The 26,125-nt window shown below is 40.4% G+C and overlaps 1 protein-coding gene across 1 annotated transcript; it reads right to left on the bottom strand.

Annotated features, from left to right (window-relative positions):
• Positions 1–3,949: 3,949 nt before the first annotated feature.
• LOC146968813 (complement C1q-like protein 3) lies at positions 3,950–24,170 on the bottom strand. Its single transcript, XM_085759501.1, has 4 exons — positions 24,138–24,170; positions 21,604–21,685; positions 20,513–20,641; positions 3,950–4,301 (listed from the first exon to the last, which is right to left on the bottom strand). The coding sequence occupies exons 2-4, from the start codon at positions 21,608–21,610 to the stop codon at positions 4,024–4,026; spliced, it is 414 nt and encodes a 137-aa protein (XP_085615627.1). The 5' UTR covers positions 21,611–21,685; positions 24,138–24,170; the 3' UTR covers positions 3,950–4,023.
• Positions 24,171–26,125: the final 1,955 nt, after the last annotated feature.

Here is a 26,125-nt window from a genome sequence, read left to right as displayed (position 1 = left end):
CACCATGGGCCCTAGTTTGCTGGCGCAGCGCAGGTGGCGCAAGGTAGCGCAGCCGGTCTAATGCAAGTTTCGACCAGCGCAGCCTAGCGCAAAGTCAGATTGGAAGATTGGCAGATCGCGCTGCGCTGAGATAGGCGTGGCCGCGCAGCAGGGGGAGGCGTCACAGATTCAGCTTGGTGCAGTGGAAGTTTTGTCCGAAAATGTCCCGCCGAGGTTGCGCTGAAAGCTCGCCACCTCCAACCAGGTCTAATCTCAGCGCAGAGCGAAGCGCAGCAGGTGCAGTGGAAGTTTGGCTGACTGACCTGCAGTGCACACACGTCACCAAGACCTCACAGGCAGATCTCCACAGTTCCAGACACATTTCAATGCAATAAATATCCACAATAACCACTATTTAATGCAACTAACGGAATCAACACGTGAATTTATATCTATATAGATTGTCCCGTCACATCTGACGTCAGATCAAAGCAGAGATCAAAGGCTGTGGCACGCGTAATGGAAACTCCACCTGAATTAACACAGCAGGGACGAACTGGCACTGAAAAGCAGCTGTGGATGTCCCAAAAGCAGGACTGAGGGTGGATGACTGCATGTCGCTGCCGTGTTGAGATACCACTCTGCCCTTGTGATGATCGCTGTATTTATTTATTTATTTATTTACTTATTAATTCATTAGCGGAGAGCGACCGCATCACGCAGCCGTAATGAAAAACAAAACACAAATCATCATCTCTCTTAGTCCACCACAACAGCCTCGGTATCAGATAGTCAGTATATAGCCTACTACAGTATACTCAGCATCTCATCACAGAAAAAAAAGAGAAAAAAAGAGACGGACAGAGAGAGAGAGAGAGAGAGAGAGAGAGAGGGAGGGAGAGAGAGAGCGCGAGTCCTTTACGCTGATTTAATCCACATGGTCTGTGTTTATGTTGTGATTAGTGTACACCTGTCATCTTGCTTACATAGGGTTTGAATAAATGTGAGTTTCTTTATTAGTGTATTAGTTGTTTCTTAGATTGGGTAGGGGTTCTCAGTATATCAGATCAAACCTGGTTAAGTATATTAGTAAACTCATTATTGGTCACTCTGAGCTCGGACCTCCGGACCAAAACATCTGTTTCCTCCTGGGAGAGGTTCGGCCTCTGGCGTCGCTGTCTCCTCCGTCCATGTCCAAGTATAAAATGACAAACTTGCAGCGCGCATCACCCGCCGCGCAGTTAAAGGTGAGGAGAGGAGCTCCTTTGATTGGTGAAGATCTGACTCGGCTGTGTCAAACCCACTCCACGCCTTTCTCTCCTCCTCCTGTCTCCCTCCCGCCCTCTCTCCTCCCTCTTCACCGTTTGCGCCGGTGGGAGGGACGAGGGGAGGGGTTGCGCTAGTCTAAGTCTGACTGCGCGGCCCAGCAAACTTGCGAAATGGACCTGGGCCACACCCCGTTGGCGTGGCGAAGCTGCGCTGATGCTAGACTTCACCTGGTCGACGAAACTAGGGCCCCATGTCTCTCAGAGCTCTGAGCTCAGCCCAGATATCAGCGCTAACATTGTCAGCTCCTCCACTTTCTGCCTGAGCCCATGTCCCAGACAGACAGAGGAGCAACACCACCAGCACAGGACCCCCCATTGGAAAACCTCTAGAAACCCCTGCTAGGAAAATCAACTCAACAAGATTTAGTGTGGATGTAGCTACTCCCACTGACCACAGGAGCACAAACTCTGAAAGAAGGTGGCTGCTACTGACCATCCAGTATTTATGAAGGTAGACTGATGCAATGTCCACAGCTGTGGGCAAATGGCCTGATTCTCATTAGTATCATTATTTATCTTATTTAAACAGGTGATATCATGTTTATGGAGCTGGTCAGTGGCTGGACACTCAATGGGCCCTAGTTTCGTCGACCGAGCGAAGTCTAAGTGCATCGCAGCTTCGCCACGCCAACGGGGTGTGGCCCAGGTCCATTTCGCAAGATTGGTGGGCCGCTCAGTCAGACTTAGACCAGCGCAATCCCTCCCCTCGTCCCTCCCACCGGCGCAAACGGTGAAGAGGGAGGAGAGAGGGCGGGAGGGAGACAGGAGGAGGAGAGAAAGGCGTGGAGTGGGTTTGACACAGCCGAGTCAGATCTTCACCAATCAAAGGAGCTCCTCTCCTCACCTTTAACTGCGCGGCGGGTGATGCGCGCTGCAAGTTTGTCATTTTATACTTGGACATGGACGGAGGAAACAGCGACGCCAGAGGCCGAACCTCTCCCAGGAGGAAACAGCTGTTTTGGTCCGGAGGTCCGAGCTCAGAGTGACCAATAATGAGTTTACTAATATACTTAACCAGGATTGATCTGATACACTGAGAACCAGTGCTCAGTGTAAGAAACAACAACTAATAAACTAATAAAGAAACTCACATTTATTCAAACCCTATGTAAGCAAGATGACAGGTGTACACTAATCACAACATAAACAAGGACCATGTGGATGAAATCAGCGTAAAGGACGTGCGCTCTCTCTCTCTGTCCTCCTCTCTCTCTCTCTCTCTCTCTGTCCATCTCTTTTTTTCTTTTTTCTCTGTGATAGAGATGCTGAGTATACTGTAGTAGGCTATATACTGACTATCTGATACCGAGGCTGTTGTGGTGGACTAAGAGAGATGATGATTTGTGTTTTGTTTTTCATTACGGCTGCGTGATGCGGTCGCTCTCCGCTAATGAATTAATAAGTAAATAAATAAATAAAGCGATCATCACAAGGGCAGAGTGGTATCTCAACACGGCAGCGACATGCAGTCATCCACCCTCAGTCTTGCTTTTGGGACATCCACAGCTGCTTATCAGTGCCAGTTCGTCCCTGCTGTGTTAATTCAGGTGGAGTTTCCATTACGCGTGCCACAGCCTTTGATCTCTGCTTTGATCTGACGTCAGATGTGACGGACAATCTATATAGATATAAATTCACGTGTTGATTCCGTTAGTTGCATTAAATAGTGGTTATTGTGGATATTTATTGCATTGAAATGTGTCTGGAACTGTGGAAACCTGCCTGTGAGGTCTTGGTGACGTGTGTGCACTGCAGGTCAGTCAGCCAAACTTCCACTGCACCTGCTGCGCTTCGCTCTGCGCTGAGAATAGACCTGGTTGGAGGTGGCGAGCTTTCAGCGCAACCTCGGCGGGACATTTTCGCACAAAACTTCCACTGCACCAAGCTGAATCTGTGACGCCTCCCCCTGCTGCGCGGCCACGCCTATCTCAGCGCAGCGCGATCTGCCAATCTTCCAATCTGACTTTGCGCTAGGCTGCGCTGGTCGAAACTTGCATTAGACCGGCTGCGCTACCTTGCGCCACCTGCGCTGCGCCAGCAAACTAGGGCCCAATGTGTTATGTAAAAGTTTTGTTTTTATAGAAAGGGACAAGTTAGAAATACCAAAATGTCATGAGAACATGTGGGTCAAATGACATCCTAAATATCATAGTAATAATTATGTAATAAAATCATCTTTTTGTTATTCTTTATGTGAAATCAACCCAGTAAAGCAACTTTTCACTTGGTTAAATTGGTTATTGGTCAGTTGGGAGGACTTCTCGCCATTTTTTCTTTTTTGTTGTTATTGTAATATTCAGGGCTCAAGATCATGCAAGTGTTTTTTCCCATAATTTGTAATTCGTTCAAAACAAACACAGTAAAGTGACTGGTCAGTCCGTCACCTTGTCATCAGGCTCCTCCATATGAATTATTGAGGGTTGTGTGAGACAGAGCCTGTATTTATACACACTCTAATGCTCAGTGTTAATTGCCTTCTTTTTTTCTTTTTTTTTTTAGAATTAATTCATATTTTATAGTTTCTGATAATAAAGGACAGGAAGTCATTAGGTATGAACCCAATTTAATGGACACCTTTATATTGAAAAATAATCCTTGTGATTGACTAATACACATCACTTTTCATTGTAGTGAAATCAACAGTCAAATGTTGATGAATCATTGACATGGTTTGTTTAAGGCCTTTCTTGAAGGTGTCAAAGTAGCCGACTTAAAATCACAGACGATACAGCAGGAAACCACTGAAGGTGGTCCGGTAGTGATTATTATCATAAAGCACACAGGTTGGGTGCAAAGTCAGATAGACCACACTTCCCTTTTCCACCTGGAGAATTAATGCACTTGCAAGTGAAGTTTCAGGGTCATTGAGCACAGAATTGTGCAGGACCCACTGATTATTATGGTATAAGTTGACTCCCACCCATCCTCCATCTTGGATGCTGAAGGCAGTAAATCTGAAGTAGTAGACTCCTTTAACTGGAGCAGTGAAGATACCTGGAACAGTAAAGAAGCAGAGATCTCATCATCACTGTCCAATACTCAACATTGTCAGTTTATGTTATGAATCATGTGGTGATGTATACACTACCTGTATATTGGTTATAAGCCCCACCAACATTGGTGAGTACTCTTCCAAAGACAAGTGTTTTTTCAGTATCGTACGGTCCAATATACACTACTCCCTCTAAACCAGCAGTGAATGCGTACTTCACATTTTCTGTAAAACACAACATGGAAACAAGATTCACTTTTAAAAGATTGAAACAAGTGTCATGTCCACAATTCTTTATTGATTAATGTATTTTTTGTTTAAGCAGGATAGTCTGTAAAATATGTATTAGGATGGTCTTCAGTCATTGGACTCCACTACATTTGACAACATGTACCTCTGATTTGTTTTTGTTTTTATCAGTATTCCTGCAAATGTCGTCTGGATCTCATCCAGTTTGTTCTTAGAAACATCCAGTCCTTCACTTCCTTCTGATCAATTGTTACTCTAGAAACCAGTTCTATCACTTGAATTAGAAAAGTATGAAAACCAAGAGTTTAATGAATTACTCTGCTTAGATTTTTTTTATACTAATAATGAGATTTTTTATGACTTACCATTAGTCAGTTCCTCCACTTTTGTCTTCTGCAGCTCCAGTTCAGTTTTCGTTGCTTCCAGCTCTGCTGTAGTTGCTGTCACCTTGTTTTCAGTTGTTGTCAGTCTGAGGCTGATCTCTGAAATATCATAGAGGATGAAGATGAAGATTAATGCAGTTTGTTCTTATAGAAACATCCAGTTTTTCCCATAACTTGTCACTTCCTTCCAAACCAGTTCTATCACTTGGATTTAAAAAATCATGAAAACACATAGTTAAATGAATTACTCTGGTTAGATTTTTAATGGGATTTTTATGACTTACCATTCATCAGTTCCTCCACTTTTGTCTTCTGGAGCTCCAGTTCAGTTTTCGTTGCTTCCAGCTCTACTGTAGTTGCTGTCACCTTGTTTTCATTTATTGCAACCTTGATTTCATTTGCAGTCACCTTGTTTTCAGTTACAGTCAGTTTATTTTCAGTTGCTGTCAGTCTGACGCTGATCTCTGAAATATCATAGAGGATGAAGTTCTTTGAAATAACACTGTTGACAGTAGTATTTCACGACTTCTTCATTATAATACTTTTCAGGCTGGTTATTGTGTGTTCCTGTTGATTTGACTACAATCCAACAGTCCTCTGTTGCAGGACTCAGTGTTTTTCTTGTGAATTAAAATAGTTAAATTTTCGACAATTTCTGGAATCTGAACAACAAAGTGCCAAATAAAACTTTTGCACAGTACTGTACCTGATTTCTCCTTCTCAAGAACGGCCACTTTATCTTTCTGGGTTTGAAGTTCAGCCTTGGTAAACTTCAGTTCCACCTTCTGCTCCACCACCATGTCTCTCAGAGCTCTGAGCTCAGCCCAGATATCAGCGCTAACATTGTCAGCTCCTCCACTTTCTGCCTGAGCCCATGTCCCAGACAGACAGAGGAGCAACACCACCAGCACAGGACCCCCCATTGGAAAACCTCTAGAAACCCCTGCTAGGAAAATCAACTCAACAAGATTTAGTGTGGATGTAGCTACTCCCACTGATCACAGGAGCACAAACTCTGAAAGAAGGTGGCTGCTACTGACCATCCAGTATTTATGAAGGTAGACTGATGCAATGTCCACAGCTGTGGGCAAATGGCCTGATTCTCATTAGTATCATTATTTATCTTATTTAAACAGGTGATATCATGTTTATGGAGCTGGTCAGTGGCTGGACACTCAATGTGTTATGTAAAAGTTTTGTTTTTAAAGAAAGGGACAAGTTAGAAATACAAAAATGCATGAGAACATGTGGGTCAAATGACATCCTAAATATCAGTAATGATATAATAAAATCCTCCTTTTGTCATTCTTTATGTGAAATCAACCCAGTAAAACAACTTTTCACTTGGTTAAATGGATTATTGGTCAGTTGGGAGGACTTCTCAACATTTTTTTCTTTTTTCATATTCAAGGTAAGGGCTCATGACCATGCAAGTGTTTATTTATACACACTCTAATGCTTTGTGTTAAAGCAGAAGTAAGTGGTCCGGTCGTTCTCGCTAATGCTGCGTTCCAGGCAGGCTTTTGAAATCGTAAATTACAGCTTCAAGTCACAACTTACGACTTTGTAGCGTTTCAGGCAACCCACTCGTGTTTTTCCGACCTGTTTTACCGGTGAAAGTCACTATAACGGCCACTCGTAACTTCCGACCGGTGAACTCGTACCAGATCGAACTGGTACAACTTCACGGTCGGAAAAATACGAGTTTCCTTGAACGCACCATAACAGTCCTCGTCCCTACGTCGCCACATTCACGGCGTCCCTTGGCTGCACACACAGCCCTGCATGCCGTTCTCTCTCCTCATTGGATAAAAACTGTAGGATACGATAAATGTTTTCTCCTCGGCTCAGAGCAGAGCAGAGTGACTGACAGACCCGTGTTTCAGACCAAACACTCTATGTAAGTGATTGCTGTCGGAAGATATAACTATTTAAGACTTATATTAACACAAATATATCGCTTACTTCTGCTTTAATACATATTTTATAGTTTCTGATAATGAAGGACAGGAGGTCATTAGGTATGAATGCAATTTAATGGACACCTTTATATTGCAAAATCAGCCTTGTGATTGACTAATACACATTACTTTTCATTGTAGTGAAATCAACAGTCAAATATTGATGAATCATTGACATGGTTTGTTTAAGGCCTTTCTTGAAGGTGTCAAAGTAGCCGACTTCAAATCACAGACGATACAGCAGGAAACCACTGAAGGTGGTCCGATAGTGATTATTATCAAAAAGCACACAGCCTGACTGCAAAGTCATATGGACCACACTTCCCTTTTCCATCTGGAGAATTAATGCATTTGCGTTTGAAGATCGAGGGTTACTGGTATCATAACTGTGCTGGACTCTCTGATTATTATGGTATAAGAAGACTCCCAGGCATTTTCCATTTTGGTCGTTGTAGGCAGAAAATCTGAAGTAGTAGACTCCTTTAACTGGAGCAGTGAAGATACCTGGAACAGTAAAGAACCAGAGATCTCATCATCACTGTCCAATACTCAACATTGTCAGTTTATGTTATGAAGCATGTGGTGATGTATACACTACCTGTATGTGGGTTATAAGCCCCACCAACATTGGTGAGTACTCTTCCATAGACAAGTGTTTTTTCAGTATTGTACGGTCCAATATACACTACTCCCTCTAAACCAGCAGTGAATGCGTACTTCACATTTTCTGTAAAACACAACATGGAAACAAGATTCTCTTTTTAAAGATTGAAACAAGTGTCATGTCCACAATTCTTTATTGATTAATGTATTTTTTGTTTAAACACGATTGTCTGTCAAATATGTAAAATATGTATGAGGATGGTCTTCAGTCATTGGACTCCACTGCATTTGACAACATGTACTTCAGTTTTGTTTTTGTTTTCATCAATATTCCTGCAAATGTCGTCTGGATCTCATCCAGTTTGTTCTTAGAAACCTCCAGTCCTTCACTTTCTTCTGATCAGTTGTCACTCTAGAAACCAGTTCTATCACTTGGACTAGAAAAGCATGAAAACCAATAGTTTAATTCATTCCTTTTTGTGGCAAGGTGAAGAGGGCCCGAGCAGGGATTGAACCCACACCTCCCGGGTAAGAGTCATGCGCGCTTGCCAGTAACCCAAAGGGACATCCACTTGGCCAAGTAGCCAGGGCACATGATCAATTGGAGGCATAGTGACAGGAACCTCAACTGTCACATTTTCTTAGATTTTTCCTACTAATAATGGTATTTTTATGACTTACCATTAATCAGTTCCTCCACTTTTGTCTTCTGCAGCTCCAGTTCAGTTTTCGTTGCTTCCAGCTCTGCTGTAGTTGCTGTCACCTTGTTTTCAGTTGTTGTCAGTCTGAGACTGATCTCTGAAATATCATAGAGACTGAGGATGAAGATGTAGTCTATGCATTTTTTTGTTTGTTTGTTTGTTTGCTTGTTTGTTTGTTTAAGCAGGATATTCTGTAGTTAAAATATGGTAGGATGTGGTCTACAGTCCACTGCATGTACTTCTGGTTTTTATCAGTATTCCTGCAGATGTCGTCTGAATCTCATCCAGTTTGTTCTTAGAAACATCCAGTCCTTCACTTCCTTCTGATCAGTTGTTACTCTAGAAACCAGTTCTATCACTTGGACTAGAAACGCATGAAAACCAATAGTTTTTTGTTTCAGCAGGATTGTCTGTAGTTATGGTCTTCAGTCCACTACTTCTGTTGTGGTTCTGTTACTTACCATTCATCAGTTCCTCCACTTTTGTCTTCTGGAGCTCCAGTTCAGTTTTCGTTGCTTCCAGCTCTGTTGTAGTTGCTGTCACCTTGTTTTCAGTTGCTGTCAGTCTGAAGCTGATCTCTGAAATATCATAGAGGCTGAGGATGAAGATTAATGCAGTTTGTTCTTAGAAACATCCAGTTTTGCCCCTGTAACTTGTCACTTCGTCAGTTGTTACTCTAGAAACCAGTTCTATCATTTGGATTAGAAAAGCATGAAAAACCAATAGTTTAATGAATTACTCTGATTAGATTTTTAATGGAATTTTTATTACTTACCAACAGTTCTTACAATCAGTTCCTCCACTTTTGTCTTCTGGAGCTGCAGTTCAGTTTTCGTTGCTTCCAGCTCTGCTGTAGTTGCTGTCACCTTGTTACTGATCTCTGAAATATCATAGAGGATGAAGTTCTTTGAAATAACACTGTTGAAAGTGGCATTTCACTACTTCTTCTTCATTATAATACTTTTCTGGCTGGTTATTGTGTGTTTCCTGTTAATTTGACTACAATCCAACAGTCCTCTGTTGCAGGACTCAGTGTTTTTCTTGTGAATTAAAATAGTTAAAATTTTTGACAATTTCTGGAATCTAAACAACAAAGTGCCTAATAAAACTTCTGCACAGTACTGTACCTGATTTCTCCTTCTCAAGAACGGCCACTTTATCTTTCTGGGTTTGAAGTTCAGCCTTGGTAAACTTCAGTTCCACCTTCTGCTCCACCACCATGTCTCTCAGAGCTCTGAGCTCAGCCCAGATATCAGCGCTAACATTGTCAGCTCCTCCACTTTCTGCCTGAGCCCATGTCCCAGACAGACAGAGGAGCAACACCACCAGCACAGGACCCCCCATTGGAAAACCTCTAGAAACCCCTGCTAGGAAAATCAACTCAACAAGATTTAGTGTGGATGTAGCTACTCCCACTGATCACAGGAGCACAAACTCTGAAAGAAGGTGGCTGCTACTGACCATCCAGTATTTATGAAGGTAGACTGATGCAATGTCCACAGCTGTGGGCAAATGGCCTGATTCTCATTAGTATCATTATTTATCTTATTTAAACAGGTGATATCATGTTTATGGAGCTGGTCAGTGGCTGGACACTCAATGTGTTATGGAAAAGTTTTGTTTTTAAAGAAAGGGACAAGTTAGAAATACCAAAATGTCATGAGAACATGTGGGTCAAATTACATCCTAAATATCAATAATGACATGATAAAATCCTAATTTCTTTATTCTATATGTGAAATCAACCCAGTAAAACAACTTTTCACTTGTTTAAATGGGCTATTGGTCAGTTGGGAGGACTTCTCACCATTTTTTCTTTTTTTAATATTCACAGTAAAGGGCTCAAGATCATGCAAGTGTGTTTCCCATCATGTGTAATTCATTCAATTATTATTGATCTGCCTCAAACCCAAAGCAACAAAAACTCTTTAATAATTTAAGAACACAAGTTTGAAGTTGAGTGTGTCAGTGAGAAGTTTGTACCAGAGGATGGCGCCATGGAGCTGTAACCTACAGTCTGGAGAGCAGCACTGAGCCATGGAGGAAACTGTAATAATGGCTGTTACTTAAGTTAAGACCAAGGATTCAGGAGTTTAAAATAGAAATCCTCCACTACATTCAAACATTACATGGTATGAAAGATGAAAAAGTTATAAAAACATTAGACATTTACAAATCACTAAATAAAACCTCTGTATGATTATGGGAAAAGATAACCCCTATTTTCAATTAATTTGTGTAAATAAATAGATACATATTTTGTTTGGGTTTTGGTTTTGGTGTCTTTGGGTATGTGAATACTTGGCTATAAAATAAAATCATTGCTACTCTTTCCATTTGGCCCTTAATAGCTTGTAAAAGTAAGTAGTGTTTGCATGGAGACAATATACCTTAGCTTGTAAAAATCTGTGAATATTTTTAACTAACAGCTCTACTTTTGCTGCTGTAGATTCTCTTTTTCTTTTTTTTGCTTGATGAATCTACATGTGTGTTGATGTTATATGTGTAATTCTCATACAGTTAAATGGATAAATGATTTATGAAGGTTTTTTTTTAGATTTTATTTATATGATTATTTATATTATTATTACTTTTCCTTTCTTTTTCTCTCTCTTTTTTTTCTTTTCTTCTAGGGTAATTCTTTTGTTTTTACTAGGGTAACGATGGGTGAGGGGTGGGGGGCACTTGTGTATTACTGAAATGACATTAGGCTACCTATTAGTAGTAGTAGTAGTAGTAGTAGTAGGCTAGTAGTATTAGGAGTGGACAAATAACAATATTACTTGCGACTGAACGTTGTTAAGGAAATTTGAGAAAAATATGTCAATGTGTGCTGATCATCCAGTATTTATTAGGGTAGACTGATGCAATGTCCACAGCTGTGGGCAAATGGCCTGATTCTCATTCATTTATCTTATTTAAACAGGCGATATCATGTTTATGCAACTGGTCAGTGGCTGTACTGAATTTGTGTTAGGTATAAGTTTTTTTTTGTTGTTGTTTTGTTTTGTTTTTCTGCTCAGAGAAAGGGACAAGTTAGAAATGCCAAAATGTCATGAGAACCTGTCTGTTAAATTGCATCCTAAATATCAGTAATGATATAAAATCCTCATTTCTGTATTATTTATGTGAAATCAACCCAGTAAAACAACTTTTCACTTGTTTATTTTTTTAATATTCACAGTAAAGGGCTCAAGATCATGCAAGTGTCTTTCCCATCATGTGTAATTCATTCAATTATTATTGATCTGCCTCAAACCCAAAGCAACAAAAACTCTTTTTAACAATTAACAATTTAACAATTTAAGAACACCAGTTTGAAGTTGAGTGTGTCAGTGAGAAGTTTGTACCAGAGGATGGCGCCATGGAGCTGTAACCTACAGTCTGGAGAGCAGCACTGAGCCATGGAGGAAACTGTAATAATGGCTGTTACTTAAGTTAAGACCAAGGATTCAGGAGTTTAAAATAGAAATCCTCCACTACATTCAAACATTACATGGTATGAAAGATGGAAAAGCTATAAAAACATTAGACAACTAAACCTCTGATTAGACTATGTGAAAAGATAACCCATATTTTCAATTCAAGTGTCCCATCGTCCACAAATAAAATTACAGTAAAAAAAATAAATAATAATAATAATAATAATAATAATAATAATAATAATAATAATAATAATAATAATAATAATAATAATACTTATTGTAAAATGTGTATTTGTTAAGATAATCTTTTTTCAGAAATATTTGGTATTTCTGAAAAATACAACAGTATCACTGTATCACACATAGTAACTCTGTGGTGTCCTAGTAGTTGAGGGTTGTGTGAGACAGAGCCTGTATTTATACACACACTAATGCTCAGTGATGATGAAGTTTTTAGAATATTGCAGTTAATACATGTTTTATAGTTTCTGATAATAAAGGACAGTACAGGAAGTCATTAAGTATGAATGTATTTTAATGGACACCTTTATATTGCAAAATAATCCTTGTGATTGACTAATACACATTACTTTTCATTGTAGTGAAGTTAACTGTCAAATGTTGATGAATCATTGACATGGTTTATTTAAGGCCTTTCTTGAAGGTGTCAAAGTAGCCGACTTAAAATCACAGACGATACAGCAGGAAACCACTGAAGCTGTTCCGGTAGTCTTTAAAATCATAAAGCACAAAGTTTGGGGCGAGGCTCATATAGACCACACTTCCCTTTTCCATCTGGAGAATTAATGCATTGGCAAGTGAAGCAGGGCTACCATACTCAAAATTACCCAGGACTTTCTGATTGTTATGGTATAAGTAGACTCCCACCCATTTGCTACTTTCGGTTTCGGTGTAGGCAGTAAATCTGATGTAGTAGACTCCTTTAACTGGAGCAGTGAAGATACCTGGAACAGTAAAGAAGCAGAGATCTCATCATCACTGTCCAATACTCAACATTGTCAGTTTATGTTATGAAGCATGTGGTGATGTATACACTACCTGTATATTGGTTATAAGCCTCACCAACATTGGTGAGTACTTTTCCGTAGACAAGTGTTTTTTCAGTATTGTATGGTCCAATTGTCCCTGAGACATCTAAACCAGCAGTGAATGCGTACTTGACATTTTCTGTAAACACAACATGGAAACAAGATTAAAAGATTGAAACAATACGTTTCATGTCCACAATTCTTTATTGATTAATGCATTTCTTCTTTCAGCAGGATTGTCTGTAAAATATGTAAAAATATGTATTAGTATGGTCTTCAGTCCTTGGACTCCACTACATGTACTTCTGTTTTGTTTTGTTTTTCAATATTCCTGCAAATGTCTAGTGTTTAATGAATTGCTTTTCTTAGATTTTTATATACTAAAGATGGGAATTTTATGACTTACCATTAGTCAGTTCCTCCACTTTTGTCTTCTGGAGCTGCAGTTCCGTTTTCGTTGCTTCCAGCTCTGCTGTAGTTGCTGTCACCTTGTTTTCAGTTGTTGTCAGTCTGAGGCTGATCTCTGAAATATCATATGAAGTTCTTTGAAATAACACTGTTGAAATGACTTTTTCATTTATAACACTTTTCTGGCTGGTGGTTATTGTGTGTTCCTATTGATTTGACTAAAGTCCAACAGTCCTCTGTTGCAGGACTAAGATAAGATAAGGATAAGAACAATCATGAGAGTTAAAACTGAACTCACAAAGGCAAAACCAACCTTTTCATAAGGAAGCCTAACAACGTGACCAAGAGTTGAGAAACAAATGGGATGATAAATAATTGTATTTAGTGTATTTTACAACTGGTTTAAGACTCTGGTCAAAACTGACACCAACAAAACAGATGGTAGCAGAAAGCTGACACAAGACAAAGCTTAAAATATGGAATTTCTGGAATCTAAACAACTAAAGTGCGTAAAACTTTGGCAAAATACTGTACCTGATTTCTCCTTCTCAAGAACGGCCACTTTATCTTTCTGGGTTTGAAGTTCAGCCTTCAGTTCGTCTCTCAGAGCTCTGAGCTCAGCCCAGATATCAGCGCTAACATTGTCAGCTCCTTCACTTTCTGCCTGAGCCCATGTCCCAGACAGACAGAGGAGCAACACCACCAGCACAGGACCCCCCATTGGAAAACCTCTAGAAACCCCTGCTAGGAAAATCAACTCAACAAGATTTAGTGTGGATGTAGCTACTCCCACTGATCACAGGAGCACAAACTCTGAAAGAAGGTGGCTGCTACTGACCATCCAGTATTTATGAAGGTAGACTGATGCAATGTCCACAGCTGTGGGCAAATGGCCTGATTTTCATAGTATCATTATTTATCTTATTTGAACAGGCAATATCATGTTTATGGAGCTGGTCAGTGGCTGGACATTGACCACTGACGCACTCTAATGCTCAATGTTAATGACCTTTTTTTTGCTAGGGTAACAATGGGTGGGGGGTGGGGGCCACACTGTATTACTGAAATGACATTAGGCTACCTATTATTATTATTAATAGTAGTAGTTGTAGTAGTAGTAGGCTAGTAGTATTAGGAATGGACAAATAACAATATTACTTGCGATTGAACATTGTTAAGGAAATTTGAGAAAAATATGTTAATGTGTGCTGACCATCCAGTAGGGTAGACTGATGCAATGTCCACAGCTGTGGGCAAATGGCCTGATTCTCATTCATTTATCTTATTTAAACAGGCGATATCATGTTTATGCAACTGGTCAGTGGCTGTACTGAATTTGTGTTAGGTATAAGGTTTTTTTTTGTTGTTGTTTTGTTTTGTTTTTCTGCTCAGAGAAAGGGACAAGTTAGAAATGCCAAAATGTCATGAGAACGTGTCTTTTAAATTGCATCCTAAATATCAGTAATGATATCATAAAATCCTCATTTCTGTATTATTTAGCCTATGTGAAATCAACCCAGTAAAACAACTTTTCACTTGTTTTTTTTTTTTTTTTATATTCACAGTAAAGGGCTCAAGATCATGCAAGTGTCTTTCCCATCTTGTGTAATTCATTCAATTATTATTGATCTGCCTCAAACCCAAAGCAACAAAAACTCTTAACAATTTAAGAACACAAGTTAGAAGTTGAGTGTGTCAGTGAGAAGTTTGCACCAGAGGATGGCGCCATGGAGCTGTAACCTACAGTCTGGAGAGCAGCACTGAGCCATGGAGGAAACTGTATGGCTGTTACTTAAGTTAAGACCAAGGATTCAGGAGTTTAAAATAGAAATCCTCCACTACATTCAAACATTACATGGTATGAAAGATGGAAAAGCTATAAAAACATTAGACATCTAAACCTCTGATTATACTAGGGTTAGCCTCTAAAAGGAAACCCCTATTTTCAATTCAAGTGTCCCATGGTCCACAAATAAAATTACAGTAAAAAAAATAAAATAATAATACTTATTGTAAAATGTGTATTTGTTAAAGAGATATTCGGGTGTAAATTTAACCCATGGTCCAACTCACCGTGACACCAAGTTAGACCATCTGCTAACCGCTAGCTTCTCTAGTTGTAGCAACTTTAGCAATGGCCGAACCATAACAAACAGCGCAGTCAAACGCCACTTAAAGCCACAAATAATGCTCAGAACAGCACCAAACGTCATCAACAGTACAAACAGGGTCCCAGCACATAATACGAGGCATCAAACATCTGTTAGCTTAGCCTGGTTTCTATTGAAAAGAGACAAAAACAACTCACCCACTCTCCTCCAGTTAGCTTCCACAGGCAGTGACCACTTGATTCCCCCAGGACCGTCCAGCACATAGCCTCCACTGCAGCTGCCTCTCTTTCACTTTTCTCCTCCATTTCCTTTAGCTCGTCTTCAGTAAACTCAGCCTCAAACTGATAGTGGCGCCCATCACTCTGACTTCCTGTAACCATGGCAGTAACCATAGATACTGTTCAGTATACATCTTGGGCAGTAACAAGCAGACATCACAGAAGGGCTGAGTTTATGCAGTTTGAGAACAACAACGACTGGTTTTATTTCGATGGGCGCCACTATCAGTTTGAGACTGAGTTTACTGAAGACGAGCTGAAGGAAATGGAGGAGAAAAGTGAAAGAGGGAGAGAGCCGGTGGAGGCTATGTGCTGGACCTGGGGGAATCAAGTGGTCAGTGTGGTCACTGCCTGTGGAAGCTAACTGGAGGAGAGTGGGTGAGCTGTTTTGGTCTCTTTTCAATAGAAACCAGGCTAAGCTAACAGATGTTTGATGCCTCATATTGGCCCTCATTTATGAAACTTGCGTACACCAAAAAAATGGGTGTACACCAAATTCACCGCAAGGATCGGCATTTATTAATCTGAGCGTGAGTGTACGGTACGCACAAATCTCACGCCAGCTCTGACCAGGTGTACGCACATTTGGAACCGGCGTAGAACATGCAGGAAGGAGTGCTGCTGTGTCAGAATGATTATTAAACCATAGTCTAATAACGCAGCGATGTGGATCACATGTTGTTGTTGTTTATATTGATAAAAAGATAAAAAGTAGCCAAAAAAAAAAAAGAAACGCTACAACCAAGTCCGTGTTGAAAATTTAACTCGACTTTTATTTTGAGCAACTGAGATGAATTAAAAACCACGACGTGACAGATGCTCGTTAATCAGCTGTGTAAACAGAAACAGTCAATGACAGACAGACCTGTTATTGTAGATCACACACAAACTTCCAACATCTCCTGCACCAGAGCATGACCGGACGGCTCCTCAGTCTCTCTCTCTGCCGGACACTGGAGCCCCGTTGGGGGGGGGGGCTCCGCTACCTGTCCAGGTGCAGCTGATCGCGGCGGAGTGTTTTTCTTTTCTTTTTTTCCCCGTCACCGGGACCTGTCAGCGGGACATCGGGCCGGTGTTTCACATTCCTCCATCAGCCGAACCATGCCAGCGGTGCTGATGGTCATAAAGTTGCGTTCGCAGCAGTAATATGCCTATATGATTTCTCCTCAGTCACTTGTGTTTAGTAAACTGCAGGAGCATTTCATGAGGTCGCTGGGTTATCTGACGTGGTCGGTGACACGTGCGTCTGCAGCCTCCATCCACCGGGATGACGCTTATCAATCACAAAATCTATCAATCTATCAATGTCCAGATATTTAATGTTGCCGCCCTCTCCCTGTTCAACGCGGTAACGCCAGTAAAGTCCGTCTTCTTGGCCGTCTTCCGTGTCTCCATGTCGTAAAAGGGGCAGGGCGACGCCTCTAAAGCAGGAATATAACGGGGCGTGACATTTAAATTAAGCTCGTTTTCAGCCGCCGGATTTATCACCACCACGCCGGTTCTACGCCGAAATCAGCAGCGTACACACTTTTAGTAAATCACACGTGACACTTGCCTACACTGATATTTACACCAGAATCTACACCAGATCCTGCGCAAGTTTGATAAATGAGGGCCAGTATGTGCTGGGACCCTGTTTGTACTGTTGATGACGTTTGGTGCTGTTCTGAGCATTATTTGTGGCTATGAGTGGCTTTTTGACTGTGCTGTTTGTTATGGTGCGGTCATTGCTAAAGTTGCTACAACTAGAGAAGCTAGACCTTTAGCAGACTCCATCTCTCGAGGGGGGTGTACTCGGTGTTACGGTGCGTTGGGCCATGGCTTAAACTTACGCGCCGGAGTATCCATAAGATTTTTTGTATTGGTATTTGGTATTTCTGAAAAATACAACAGGTATCACTCTTTGAAAATGTGACGCATAACTGTGGTGTCCTATTGAGGGTTGAGACAGAGCCCGTATTTATACACACAATAATGCTCAGTCTTGATTAAGTTTTTAGAATATTGCAGTTAATACATTTTATAGTTTCTGATAATAAAGGACAGTACAGGAAGCCATTAAGTATGAATGTGATTTAATAGACACCTTTATATTGCAAGATAAGCCTTGTGACTGACTAATACACATTACTTTTAATTGTAGTGAAATCAACAGTCAAATGCTGATGAATCATTGACATTGCATGTTTTTTGCCATAACGCCATGCCCAAGTTGTGAGCAGCACAGATCCCACATAGTTTAAGATTCAGAGATGTGCCTGGTATCATTGTAATGGTAACACTCTCAGGATTACTGTTAAGGTGTTTTTTTGATTCTGTGACTTTACTGACAAAAATGGCAAAGGTTAGAATGATTAAATTGTTTCCCCGCCCATAGGTTTGCCTATAGAATGACATGGGTACAGACATTCAGGGAGCTCTCAGCAGGCTATAGACACAATTAGGCCACAGCCACAAGTCTTGGCTTCCTGCAGTCCAAATTTCAAGTCAAAAGACCAAAAGAAACAAAAAAAATACAACCGCTAAACTCCTGGCGCGCAGTAGAGGGCGCACCCCTAAAAGCAGTGGATTATAGAACTATACGCCTATCTGCATTGTGTATTTCTATGCGGCGGAGCAGGTGGCGCGCACGTCGGATACACAGGGGTTTATTTATCAGCAACTAAACGTGATGGCGTAGTGTCATACACCGTTGAAAACCTCAGACTATTGGCTAAAAGGTTATCGGCTTCATTTCACGGACAATTTCTATTGGCTCAAGCAGCTGTCAATCAAAGTCACGTTGTCAGTCTCATCGTCACGTGTCCTCATTGGCTTTCGAGACATGTCCCGGCCCATCCTCGCCACCGATTGGCTACTGAGTGGTGTCGTTTGAAGCAGGAAGACCTCACGGATGTAAACATTCAGTCACATGTAGTCACAGATTGCCGTGCAACTCGTAAAATGCGGTAACGGGGCCGGTTTTTGTTTTGATCCGCGTGTATTACGTTACGCATTGGACTAAACACATGGACATATTGAGGAAAATACTTTGGTTAGAAGGAAACAGATTTCATATTTCACAAGCATGGGTACTTGGCAAGCTGTACAAACGGTCTTGTGTCATAAGATGGTCGCTGTAGATCAGCTGTGGATAAAGGGAAGACTTGAAAGGTATGTACGCATCATACGTTAGCTTAGCGGCTAGCCGACCTAACTGCTAATCCTGTTAGGGCTGTGAGCAACCAAAAAAATCATGGGTGGTCTTGAATTGATCGGGGCGATCTAAGCTTTCTAACAATGTATAACATGAATATATATGCTTAAGGGCTGCTGTTAAAAATGTTCGGGAGTAATTGATGCTAGCGCCACCTTCTGGAGCCGTACCGTGGGCGGTACGGCGTGCGTTAACTGGTACGATACAGCAGGAAACCACTGAAGGTGTTCCGATAGACATTATTATCATAAAGCACAGCGTTTTGTTCGAGAGTCATATAGACCACACTTCCCTTTTCCATCTGGAGAATTAATGCATTTGAATATAAAGCATGAGGGTTACTCCCAGGGGTGAAAGTAGTTTTAAATTCTTGCCGGTACTATTACCAAAAGTTATTTTTCTCTGCATTATTGTTATTATTACTGATTTTAATTAGGACATTTTACAACAAACGTTAAACGTGGTACACGTTTCGAAGGCTGGGTCAGGGGTAGACAATAAAGGAAATTTTGAAGATCGCTGGCCCCACCATTCTAACCACTGGCCCAGGACAATGTCAGGTAGCCTATTGATCCCCATAATAAATAAAAAAGAACATATCATAGCCTGTAAACAGCCTGCGGTCTCGCCATCGAGGCTGGAGCTTTCTTATATATCGACACCAATACTAGTAAATTTCCACGATTCTCGATACATATACAATACCACGATTTAATTAGAAGAAAAAAACATGTGCTTCTAAATTGGCTACTTGATTTAATAAATAAATAACAGTTTCTCATCAAACTTGTATTTAAGCTCTAGCCTACTGTGGTTTAACAATGAAGTAAAAACAGAGTTAAAATGGTAAATATGCCCACACACAAACGGAAAGTCATGTAGTCATTACTTTTATCTTCCAGTAGTTCAATGATACAACTGTTGCTGTCATTCATTCACTTTAGGCTGTTTCCACAGACTGGTGCAAAACTGACTTATTGTTTCATTTTTCAGCTCCGTTTTGTTTTTACACACGTTTGTTTTTTCTCTGCTTGAAACCATCATGGATGTAGCCTACTATGGTCCAAACGCGCACCACCGCTGTGGCGCACACCGAGCAGCTGGAGCCGCGTTCACATAAACAGACCGCGAGCTCGACTGTAGCCGCACCGAGACCCAGCGCGTGCTCTGGCACGCGTGTAACGTCCGCGTCGGTCCCGACAGGACTCTCCACGACGCGCTGAGGGCAAAGTTTCACGGTACCGGGAAAAAAGGTTCAGTCTTCAGCAGCAGTGAGCGAGCGGCGCGTCCCGCGGTGCACAGCTGGACACTGCAGCTGCTTGCAGGTGGTGCTGACGTCCCAGGGCACAGCGCTGCTGCGCACAGAATGTAGATCATGTCTCTGTCTTTGATCGGGTCGGGATCTTGTAACACTATGTGTTATAATAATAACCGAGACAATTTCACAGAAATCATTTCAAACCACAGGGAATTCATGTGAAATTAGATTTATTTATTTATTTTACTTTTTATTTTATTAATTTATTTTTATCTCTCTCATGATCTTCCTGGTACTGCGTACCGCCTCTGAATCTTTTAGTGGTACGCAGTACCGGACCGTACCGGCTTACTTTCACCCCTGGTTACTCCACTCCGAATTATGCAGGACTCTCTGATTATTATGGTTTAAGTTGACTGCCACTGATGTCTCACGTGTGTTGGTGAAGGCAGAAAATCTGATGTAGTAGACTCCTTTAACTGGAGCAGTGAAGATACCTGGAACAGTAAAGAACCAGAGATCTCATCATCACTGTCCAATACTCAACATTGTCAGTTTATGTTATGAAGCATGTGGTGATGTATACACTACCTGTATGTGGGTTATAAGCCCCACCAACATTGGTGAGGACTCTTCCAAAGACAAGAGTTTTTTCAGTATTGTACGGTCCAATATTCCCTACACCCTCTAAACCAGCAGTGAATGCGTACTTCACATTTTCTGTAAACACAACATGGAAACAAGATTAAAAGATTGAAACAATAAGTTTCATGTCCACAATTCTTTATTGATTAATGCATCTCTTCTTTAAGCAGGGTTGTCTGTAAAATATGTATTAGGATGGTCTTCAGTCATTGGACTCCACTACATGTTCTGGTTGTTGTTGTTGTTGTTGTTGTTGTAATATTCCTGCAAATGTCGTCTGGATCTCATCCAGTTTGTTCTTAGAAACATCCACTTTTCACCCATAACTTGTCACTTCCTTCTGATCAGTTGTTACTCTAGAAACCAGTTCTATCACTTGGACTAGAAAAGCATGAAAACCAAATGATAATGGGATTTTTATGACTTACCATTAATCAGTTCCTCCACTTTTGTCTTCTGGAGCTCCAGTTCAGTTTTCGTTGCTTCCAGCTCTGCTGTAGTTGCTGTCACCTTGTTTTCAGTTGCTGTCAGTCTGAGGCTGATCTCTGAAATATCATAGAGGCTGAGGATGAAGATTAATGCAGTTTGTTCTTATAGAACCAGTTTTTCCTATAACTTGTCACTTCCTTCCAAACCAGTTCTATCACTTGGATTTAAAAAACCATGAAAACCAATAGTTTAATGAATTACTCTGGTTAGATTTTTAATGGGATTTTTAGTTGCTTACCATTAATCAGTTCCTCCACTTTTGTCTTCTGGAGCTGCAGTTCAGTTTTCGTTGCTTCCAGCTCTACTGTAGTTGCTGTCACCTTGTTACTGATCTCTGAAATATCATAGAGGATGAAGTTCTTTGAAATAACACTGTTGAAAGTAGCATTTCACAACTTCTTCTTCATTATAATACTTTTCTGGCTGGTTATTGTGTGTTCCTGTTGATCTGATTACAATCCAACAGTCCTCTGTTGCAGGACTTTGTTCTTCTTGTGAATTAATGAATTACTCTTATATTTTTCTATAACAAGATTTTTATGACTTACCATTCATCAGTTCCTCCACTTTTGTCTTCTGCAGCTCCAGTTCAGTTTTCGTTGCTTCCAGCTCTGCTGTAGTTGCTGTCACCTTGTTGTCATTTATTGCAACCTTGATTTCATTTGCAGTCAGTTTGTTTTCAGTTGCTGTCAGTCTGACGCTGATCTCTGAAATATCATAGAGGATGAAGTTCTTTGAAATAACACTGTTGAAAGTAGCATTTCATGACTTCTTCTTCATTATAATATTTTTCTGGCTGGTTATTGTGTGTTCCTGTTGATTTGACTAAAATCCAACAGTCCTCAGAGTTCTTCTTGCAAATTAAGATATGGAATCTAAACAACAAAGTGCCAAATAAAACTTTAGCACAGTACTGTACCTGATTTCTCCTTCTCAAGAACGGCCACTTTATCTTTCTGGGTTTGAAGTTCAGCCTTGGTAAACTTCAGTTCCACCTTCTGCTCCACCACCATGTCTCTCAGAGCTCTGAGCTCAGCCCAGATATCAGCGCTAACATTGTCAGCTCCTTCACTTTCTGCCTGAGCCCATGTCCCAGACAGACAGAGGAGCAACACCACCAGCACAGGACCCCCCATTGGAAAACCTCTAGAAACCCCTGCTAGGAAAATCAACTCAACAAGATTTAGTGTGGATGTAGCTACTCCCACTGATCACAGGAGCACAAACTCTGAAAGAAGGTGGCTGCTACTGACCATCCAGTATTTATGAAGGTAGACTGATGCAATGTCCACAGCTGTGGGCAAATGGCCTGATTCTCATTAGTATCATTATTTATCTTATTTAAACAGGTGATATCATGTTTATGGAGCTGGTCAGTGGCTGGACACTCAATGTGTTATTTAAAAGTTTTGTTTTTATAGAAAGGGACAAGTTAGAAATGCCAAAATGTCATGAGAACATGTGGGTTGAATGACATCCTAAATATCAGTAATGACATAATAAAATCTCTTTTTGTTATTCTTTATGCGAAATCAACCCAGTAAAACAACTTTTTTTTTCTTTTTTTCCTGTTGTTATTGTAATATTCAGGGCTCAAGATCATGCAAGTGTGTTTTCCAATAATTTCTAATTCGTTCAACACAAACACAGTAAAGTGACTGGTCAGTCCGTCACCTTGTCATCAGGCTCCAACGCATGAATTATTGAGGGTTGTGTGAGACAGAGCCTGTATTTATACACACTCTAATGCTCAGTGTTAATTACCTTCTTTTTTCTCTTTTTTTTGAATTAATTCATATTTTATAGTTTCTGATAATAAAGGACAGGAAGTCATTACGCATGAATGTATTTTAATGGACACCTTTATATTGCAAAATAAGCCTTGTGATTGACTAATACACATTACTTTTCATTGTAGTGAAATCAACAGTCAAATGTTGATGAATCATTGACATGGTTTGTTTAAGGCCTTTCTTGAAGGTGTCAAAGTAGCCGACTTAAAATCACAGACGATACAGCAGGAAACCACTGAAGGTGGTCCGGAAGTTATTATCATCATAAAGCACAGAGTTCGGCTGCAAAGTCATATAGATCACACTTCCCTTTTCCACCTGGAGAATTAATGCACTTGCAAGTGAAGTTTCAGGGTTATTGATGACAGCATTGTGCAGGACTCTCTGATTATTATGGTTTAAGTTCACTGCCGCCCATGTTCTGTCTTGGTTGCTGAAGGCAGTAAATCTGATGTAGTAGACTCCTTTAACTGGAGCAGTGAAGATACCTGGAACAGTAAAGAAACAGAGATCTCATCATCACTGTCCAATACTCAACATTGTCAGTTTATGTTATGAAGCATGTGGTGATGTATACACTACCTGTATGTGGGTTATAAGCCCCACCAACATTGGTAAGTACTCTATCGTAGACAAGTGTTTTTTCAGTATTGTACGGTCCAATACGTCCTGAGAGATCCAAACCAGCAGTGAATGCGTACTTCACATTTTCTGTAAACACAACATGGAAACAAGATTAAAAGATTGAAACAAGTTTCATGTCCACAATTCTTTATTGATTAGTGCATTTCTTCTTTAAGCAGGATCGTCTGTAAAATCTGTATTAGGATGGTCATCGGTCATCGGACTTAACTACATTTACTTCTGTTTTTCTTTTTCAATATTCCTGCAAATGTCGCCTGGATCTCTGGACCTCTTTTTAAAGATTGAAACAACAAGTGTCATGTCCACAATTCTTTATTGATACAGGATTGTCTCTAAAATATGTATTGGGGTGTTGTCTTCACTCAATGGACTCAACTTTTTTCTTTTGTTCTGTTTTTATCAATATTCCTGCAAATGTCGTCTGGATCTCAACCTGATTGTTCTTAGAAACATCCAGTCCTTCACTTCCTTCTGATCAGTTGTTACTCTAGAAACCAGTTCTATCAATTGGATTAGAAAAGCATGAAAACCAATATTTTAATGAGATATTTTTATGACTTACCTTGAACTAGTTCCTCTACTTGTGTCTTCTGCAGCTCCAGTTCAGTTTTCGTTGCTTCCAGCTCTGCTGTAGTTGCTGTCACCTTGTTTTCAGTTGTTGTCAGTCTGAGGCTGATCTCTGAAATATCATAGAGGCTGAGGATGAAGATTTCTGCATTTTTTGTTTGAACAGGATTCTTTGTAGTTTAAATATGTATTAGGATGTGATCTTCAGTCCACTACATGTACTTTTTTTTATCGTTTGGATCTCATCCAGTTTGTTCATAGAAACATCCAGTCCTTCACTTCTTTCTGATCAGTTGTCACTCTAGAAACCAGTTCTATCACTTGGACTAGAAAACCATGAAAACTAATAGATTTTAATTACAGGTTTTTTTTGACTTACCATTCATCAGTTCCTCCACTTTTGTCTTCTGCAGCTCCAGTTCAGTTTTCGTTGCTTCCAGCTCTGCTGTAGTTGCTGTCACCTTGTTTTCAGTTGTTGTCAGTCTGAGGCTGATCTCTGAAATATCATAGAGACTAATGTGGCAAGGTGAAGAGGGCCCGGGCGGGGATTGAACCCACACCTCCCGGGTAAGAGTCATACGCGCTTGCCAGTCACCCAAAGGGACATCCCCTTGGCCAAGTAGCCAGGGCACATGATCAATTGGAGGCATAGTGACAGGACCACCACTGTCACATCAAGGATGAATATTAATGCATTTTTTCTTTGTTTAAGCAGGATAGTCTGTAGTTAAAATATGTATTAGGATGTGGTCTTCAGTCCACAGCATGTACTTCTGGTCTTTTTATCAATATTCCTGCAAATGTCGTCCAGATCTCATCCAGTTCATTCTTAGAAACATCCAATTTTCCCTCATTGTCACTTCCTTTTGATCAGTTGTTACTCTATAAACCAGTTCTGTCACTTGGACTAGAAAAGTATGAAAACTAAGTTTATTGAATTGCTCTAAGTCGATTTTTATGACTTACCATTCATCAGTTCCTCCACTTTTGTCTTCTGGAGCTCCAGTTCAGTTTTCGTTGCTTCCAGCTCTACTTCAGTTGTTGTCAGTCTGAAGCTGATCTCTGAAATATCATAAAGGCTGAGGATGAAGATTAATGCATTTTTTGTTTAAACAGGATTTAAATGTTAGCATGTGGTCTTCAGTCCACTGCATGTTCTGGTTTTGTCATCAATATTCCTGCAAATGTCGTCTGGATCTCATCCAGTTTGTTCATAGAAACAGCCAGTCCTTCACTTCCTTTTGATTAGTTGTTACTCTAGAAACCAGTTCTATCACTTGGACTAGAAAAGCATGAAAACTAGGCTAATAATTGAATGAATTACTCCTCTTAGATTTTTTTATGAGATTTTTATGACTTACCATTAATCAGTTCCTCCACTTTTGTCTTCTGGAGCTCCAGTTCAGTTTTCGTTGCTTCCAGCTCTGCTGTAGTTGCTGCCACCTCTTTTTCAGTTGTTGTCAGTCTGAAGCTGATCTCTGAAATTTCATATTAAGTTCTTTGAAATAACACTGTTGAAAGTACCATTTCACAACTTCTTAATTAAAATTACCTTTCTGGCTTCATTATGAAAAACTTTTTAGGTTTTTAATGCATAAAAGTACCACATACATTTCTTTATTATTGCATCAAGGCTTTTGACTTTGTCAGTAACCTCTATTTAGACAAAATTAAAAACAAAAAAAAGTCAAGAGATGGTAACAGAAAGCTGACACAAGATGAAGGTTAAAATATGGAATCTAAACAACAAAGTGCCTAATAAAACTTTTGCACAGTACTGTACCTGATTTCTCCTTCTCAAGAACGGCCACTTTATCTTTCTGGGTTTGAAGTTCAGCCTTGGTAAACTTCAGTTCCACCTTCTGCTCCACCACCATGTCTCTCAGAGCTCTGAGCTCAGCCCAGATATCAGCGCTAACATTGTCAGCTCCTCCACTTTCTGCCTGAGCCCATGTCCCAGACAGACAGAGGAGCAACACCACCAGCACAGGACCCCCCATTGGAAAACCTCTAGAAACCCCTGCTAGGAAAATCAACTCAACAAGATTTAGTGTGGATGTAGCTA

This window comes from Trachurus japonicus, chromosome 18, assembly GCF_045865225.1.
Source record: "Trachurus japonicus isolate A0001 chromosome 18, Traja_1.0".
Taxonomy (NCBI): Eukaryota; Metazoa; Chordata; class Actinopteri; order Carangiformes; family Carangidae; genus Trachurus; species Trachurus japonicus.
Note: the sequence above shows the minus strand (reverse complement) of the source record. Positions and strands in the feature narration are given on the sequence as shown.

Excerpts from the sequence above, each read along its gene's own strand:
- LOC146968813 (XM_085759501.1), bottom strand. Across the intron at positions 4,302-20,512 it reads GGCTTATAACCCACATACAG|GTATCTTCACTGCTCCAGTT; the intron begins GTAGTGTATACA and ends TTACTGTTCCAG.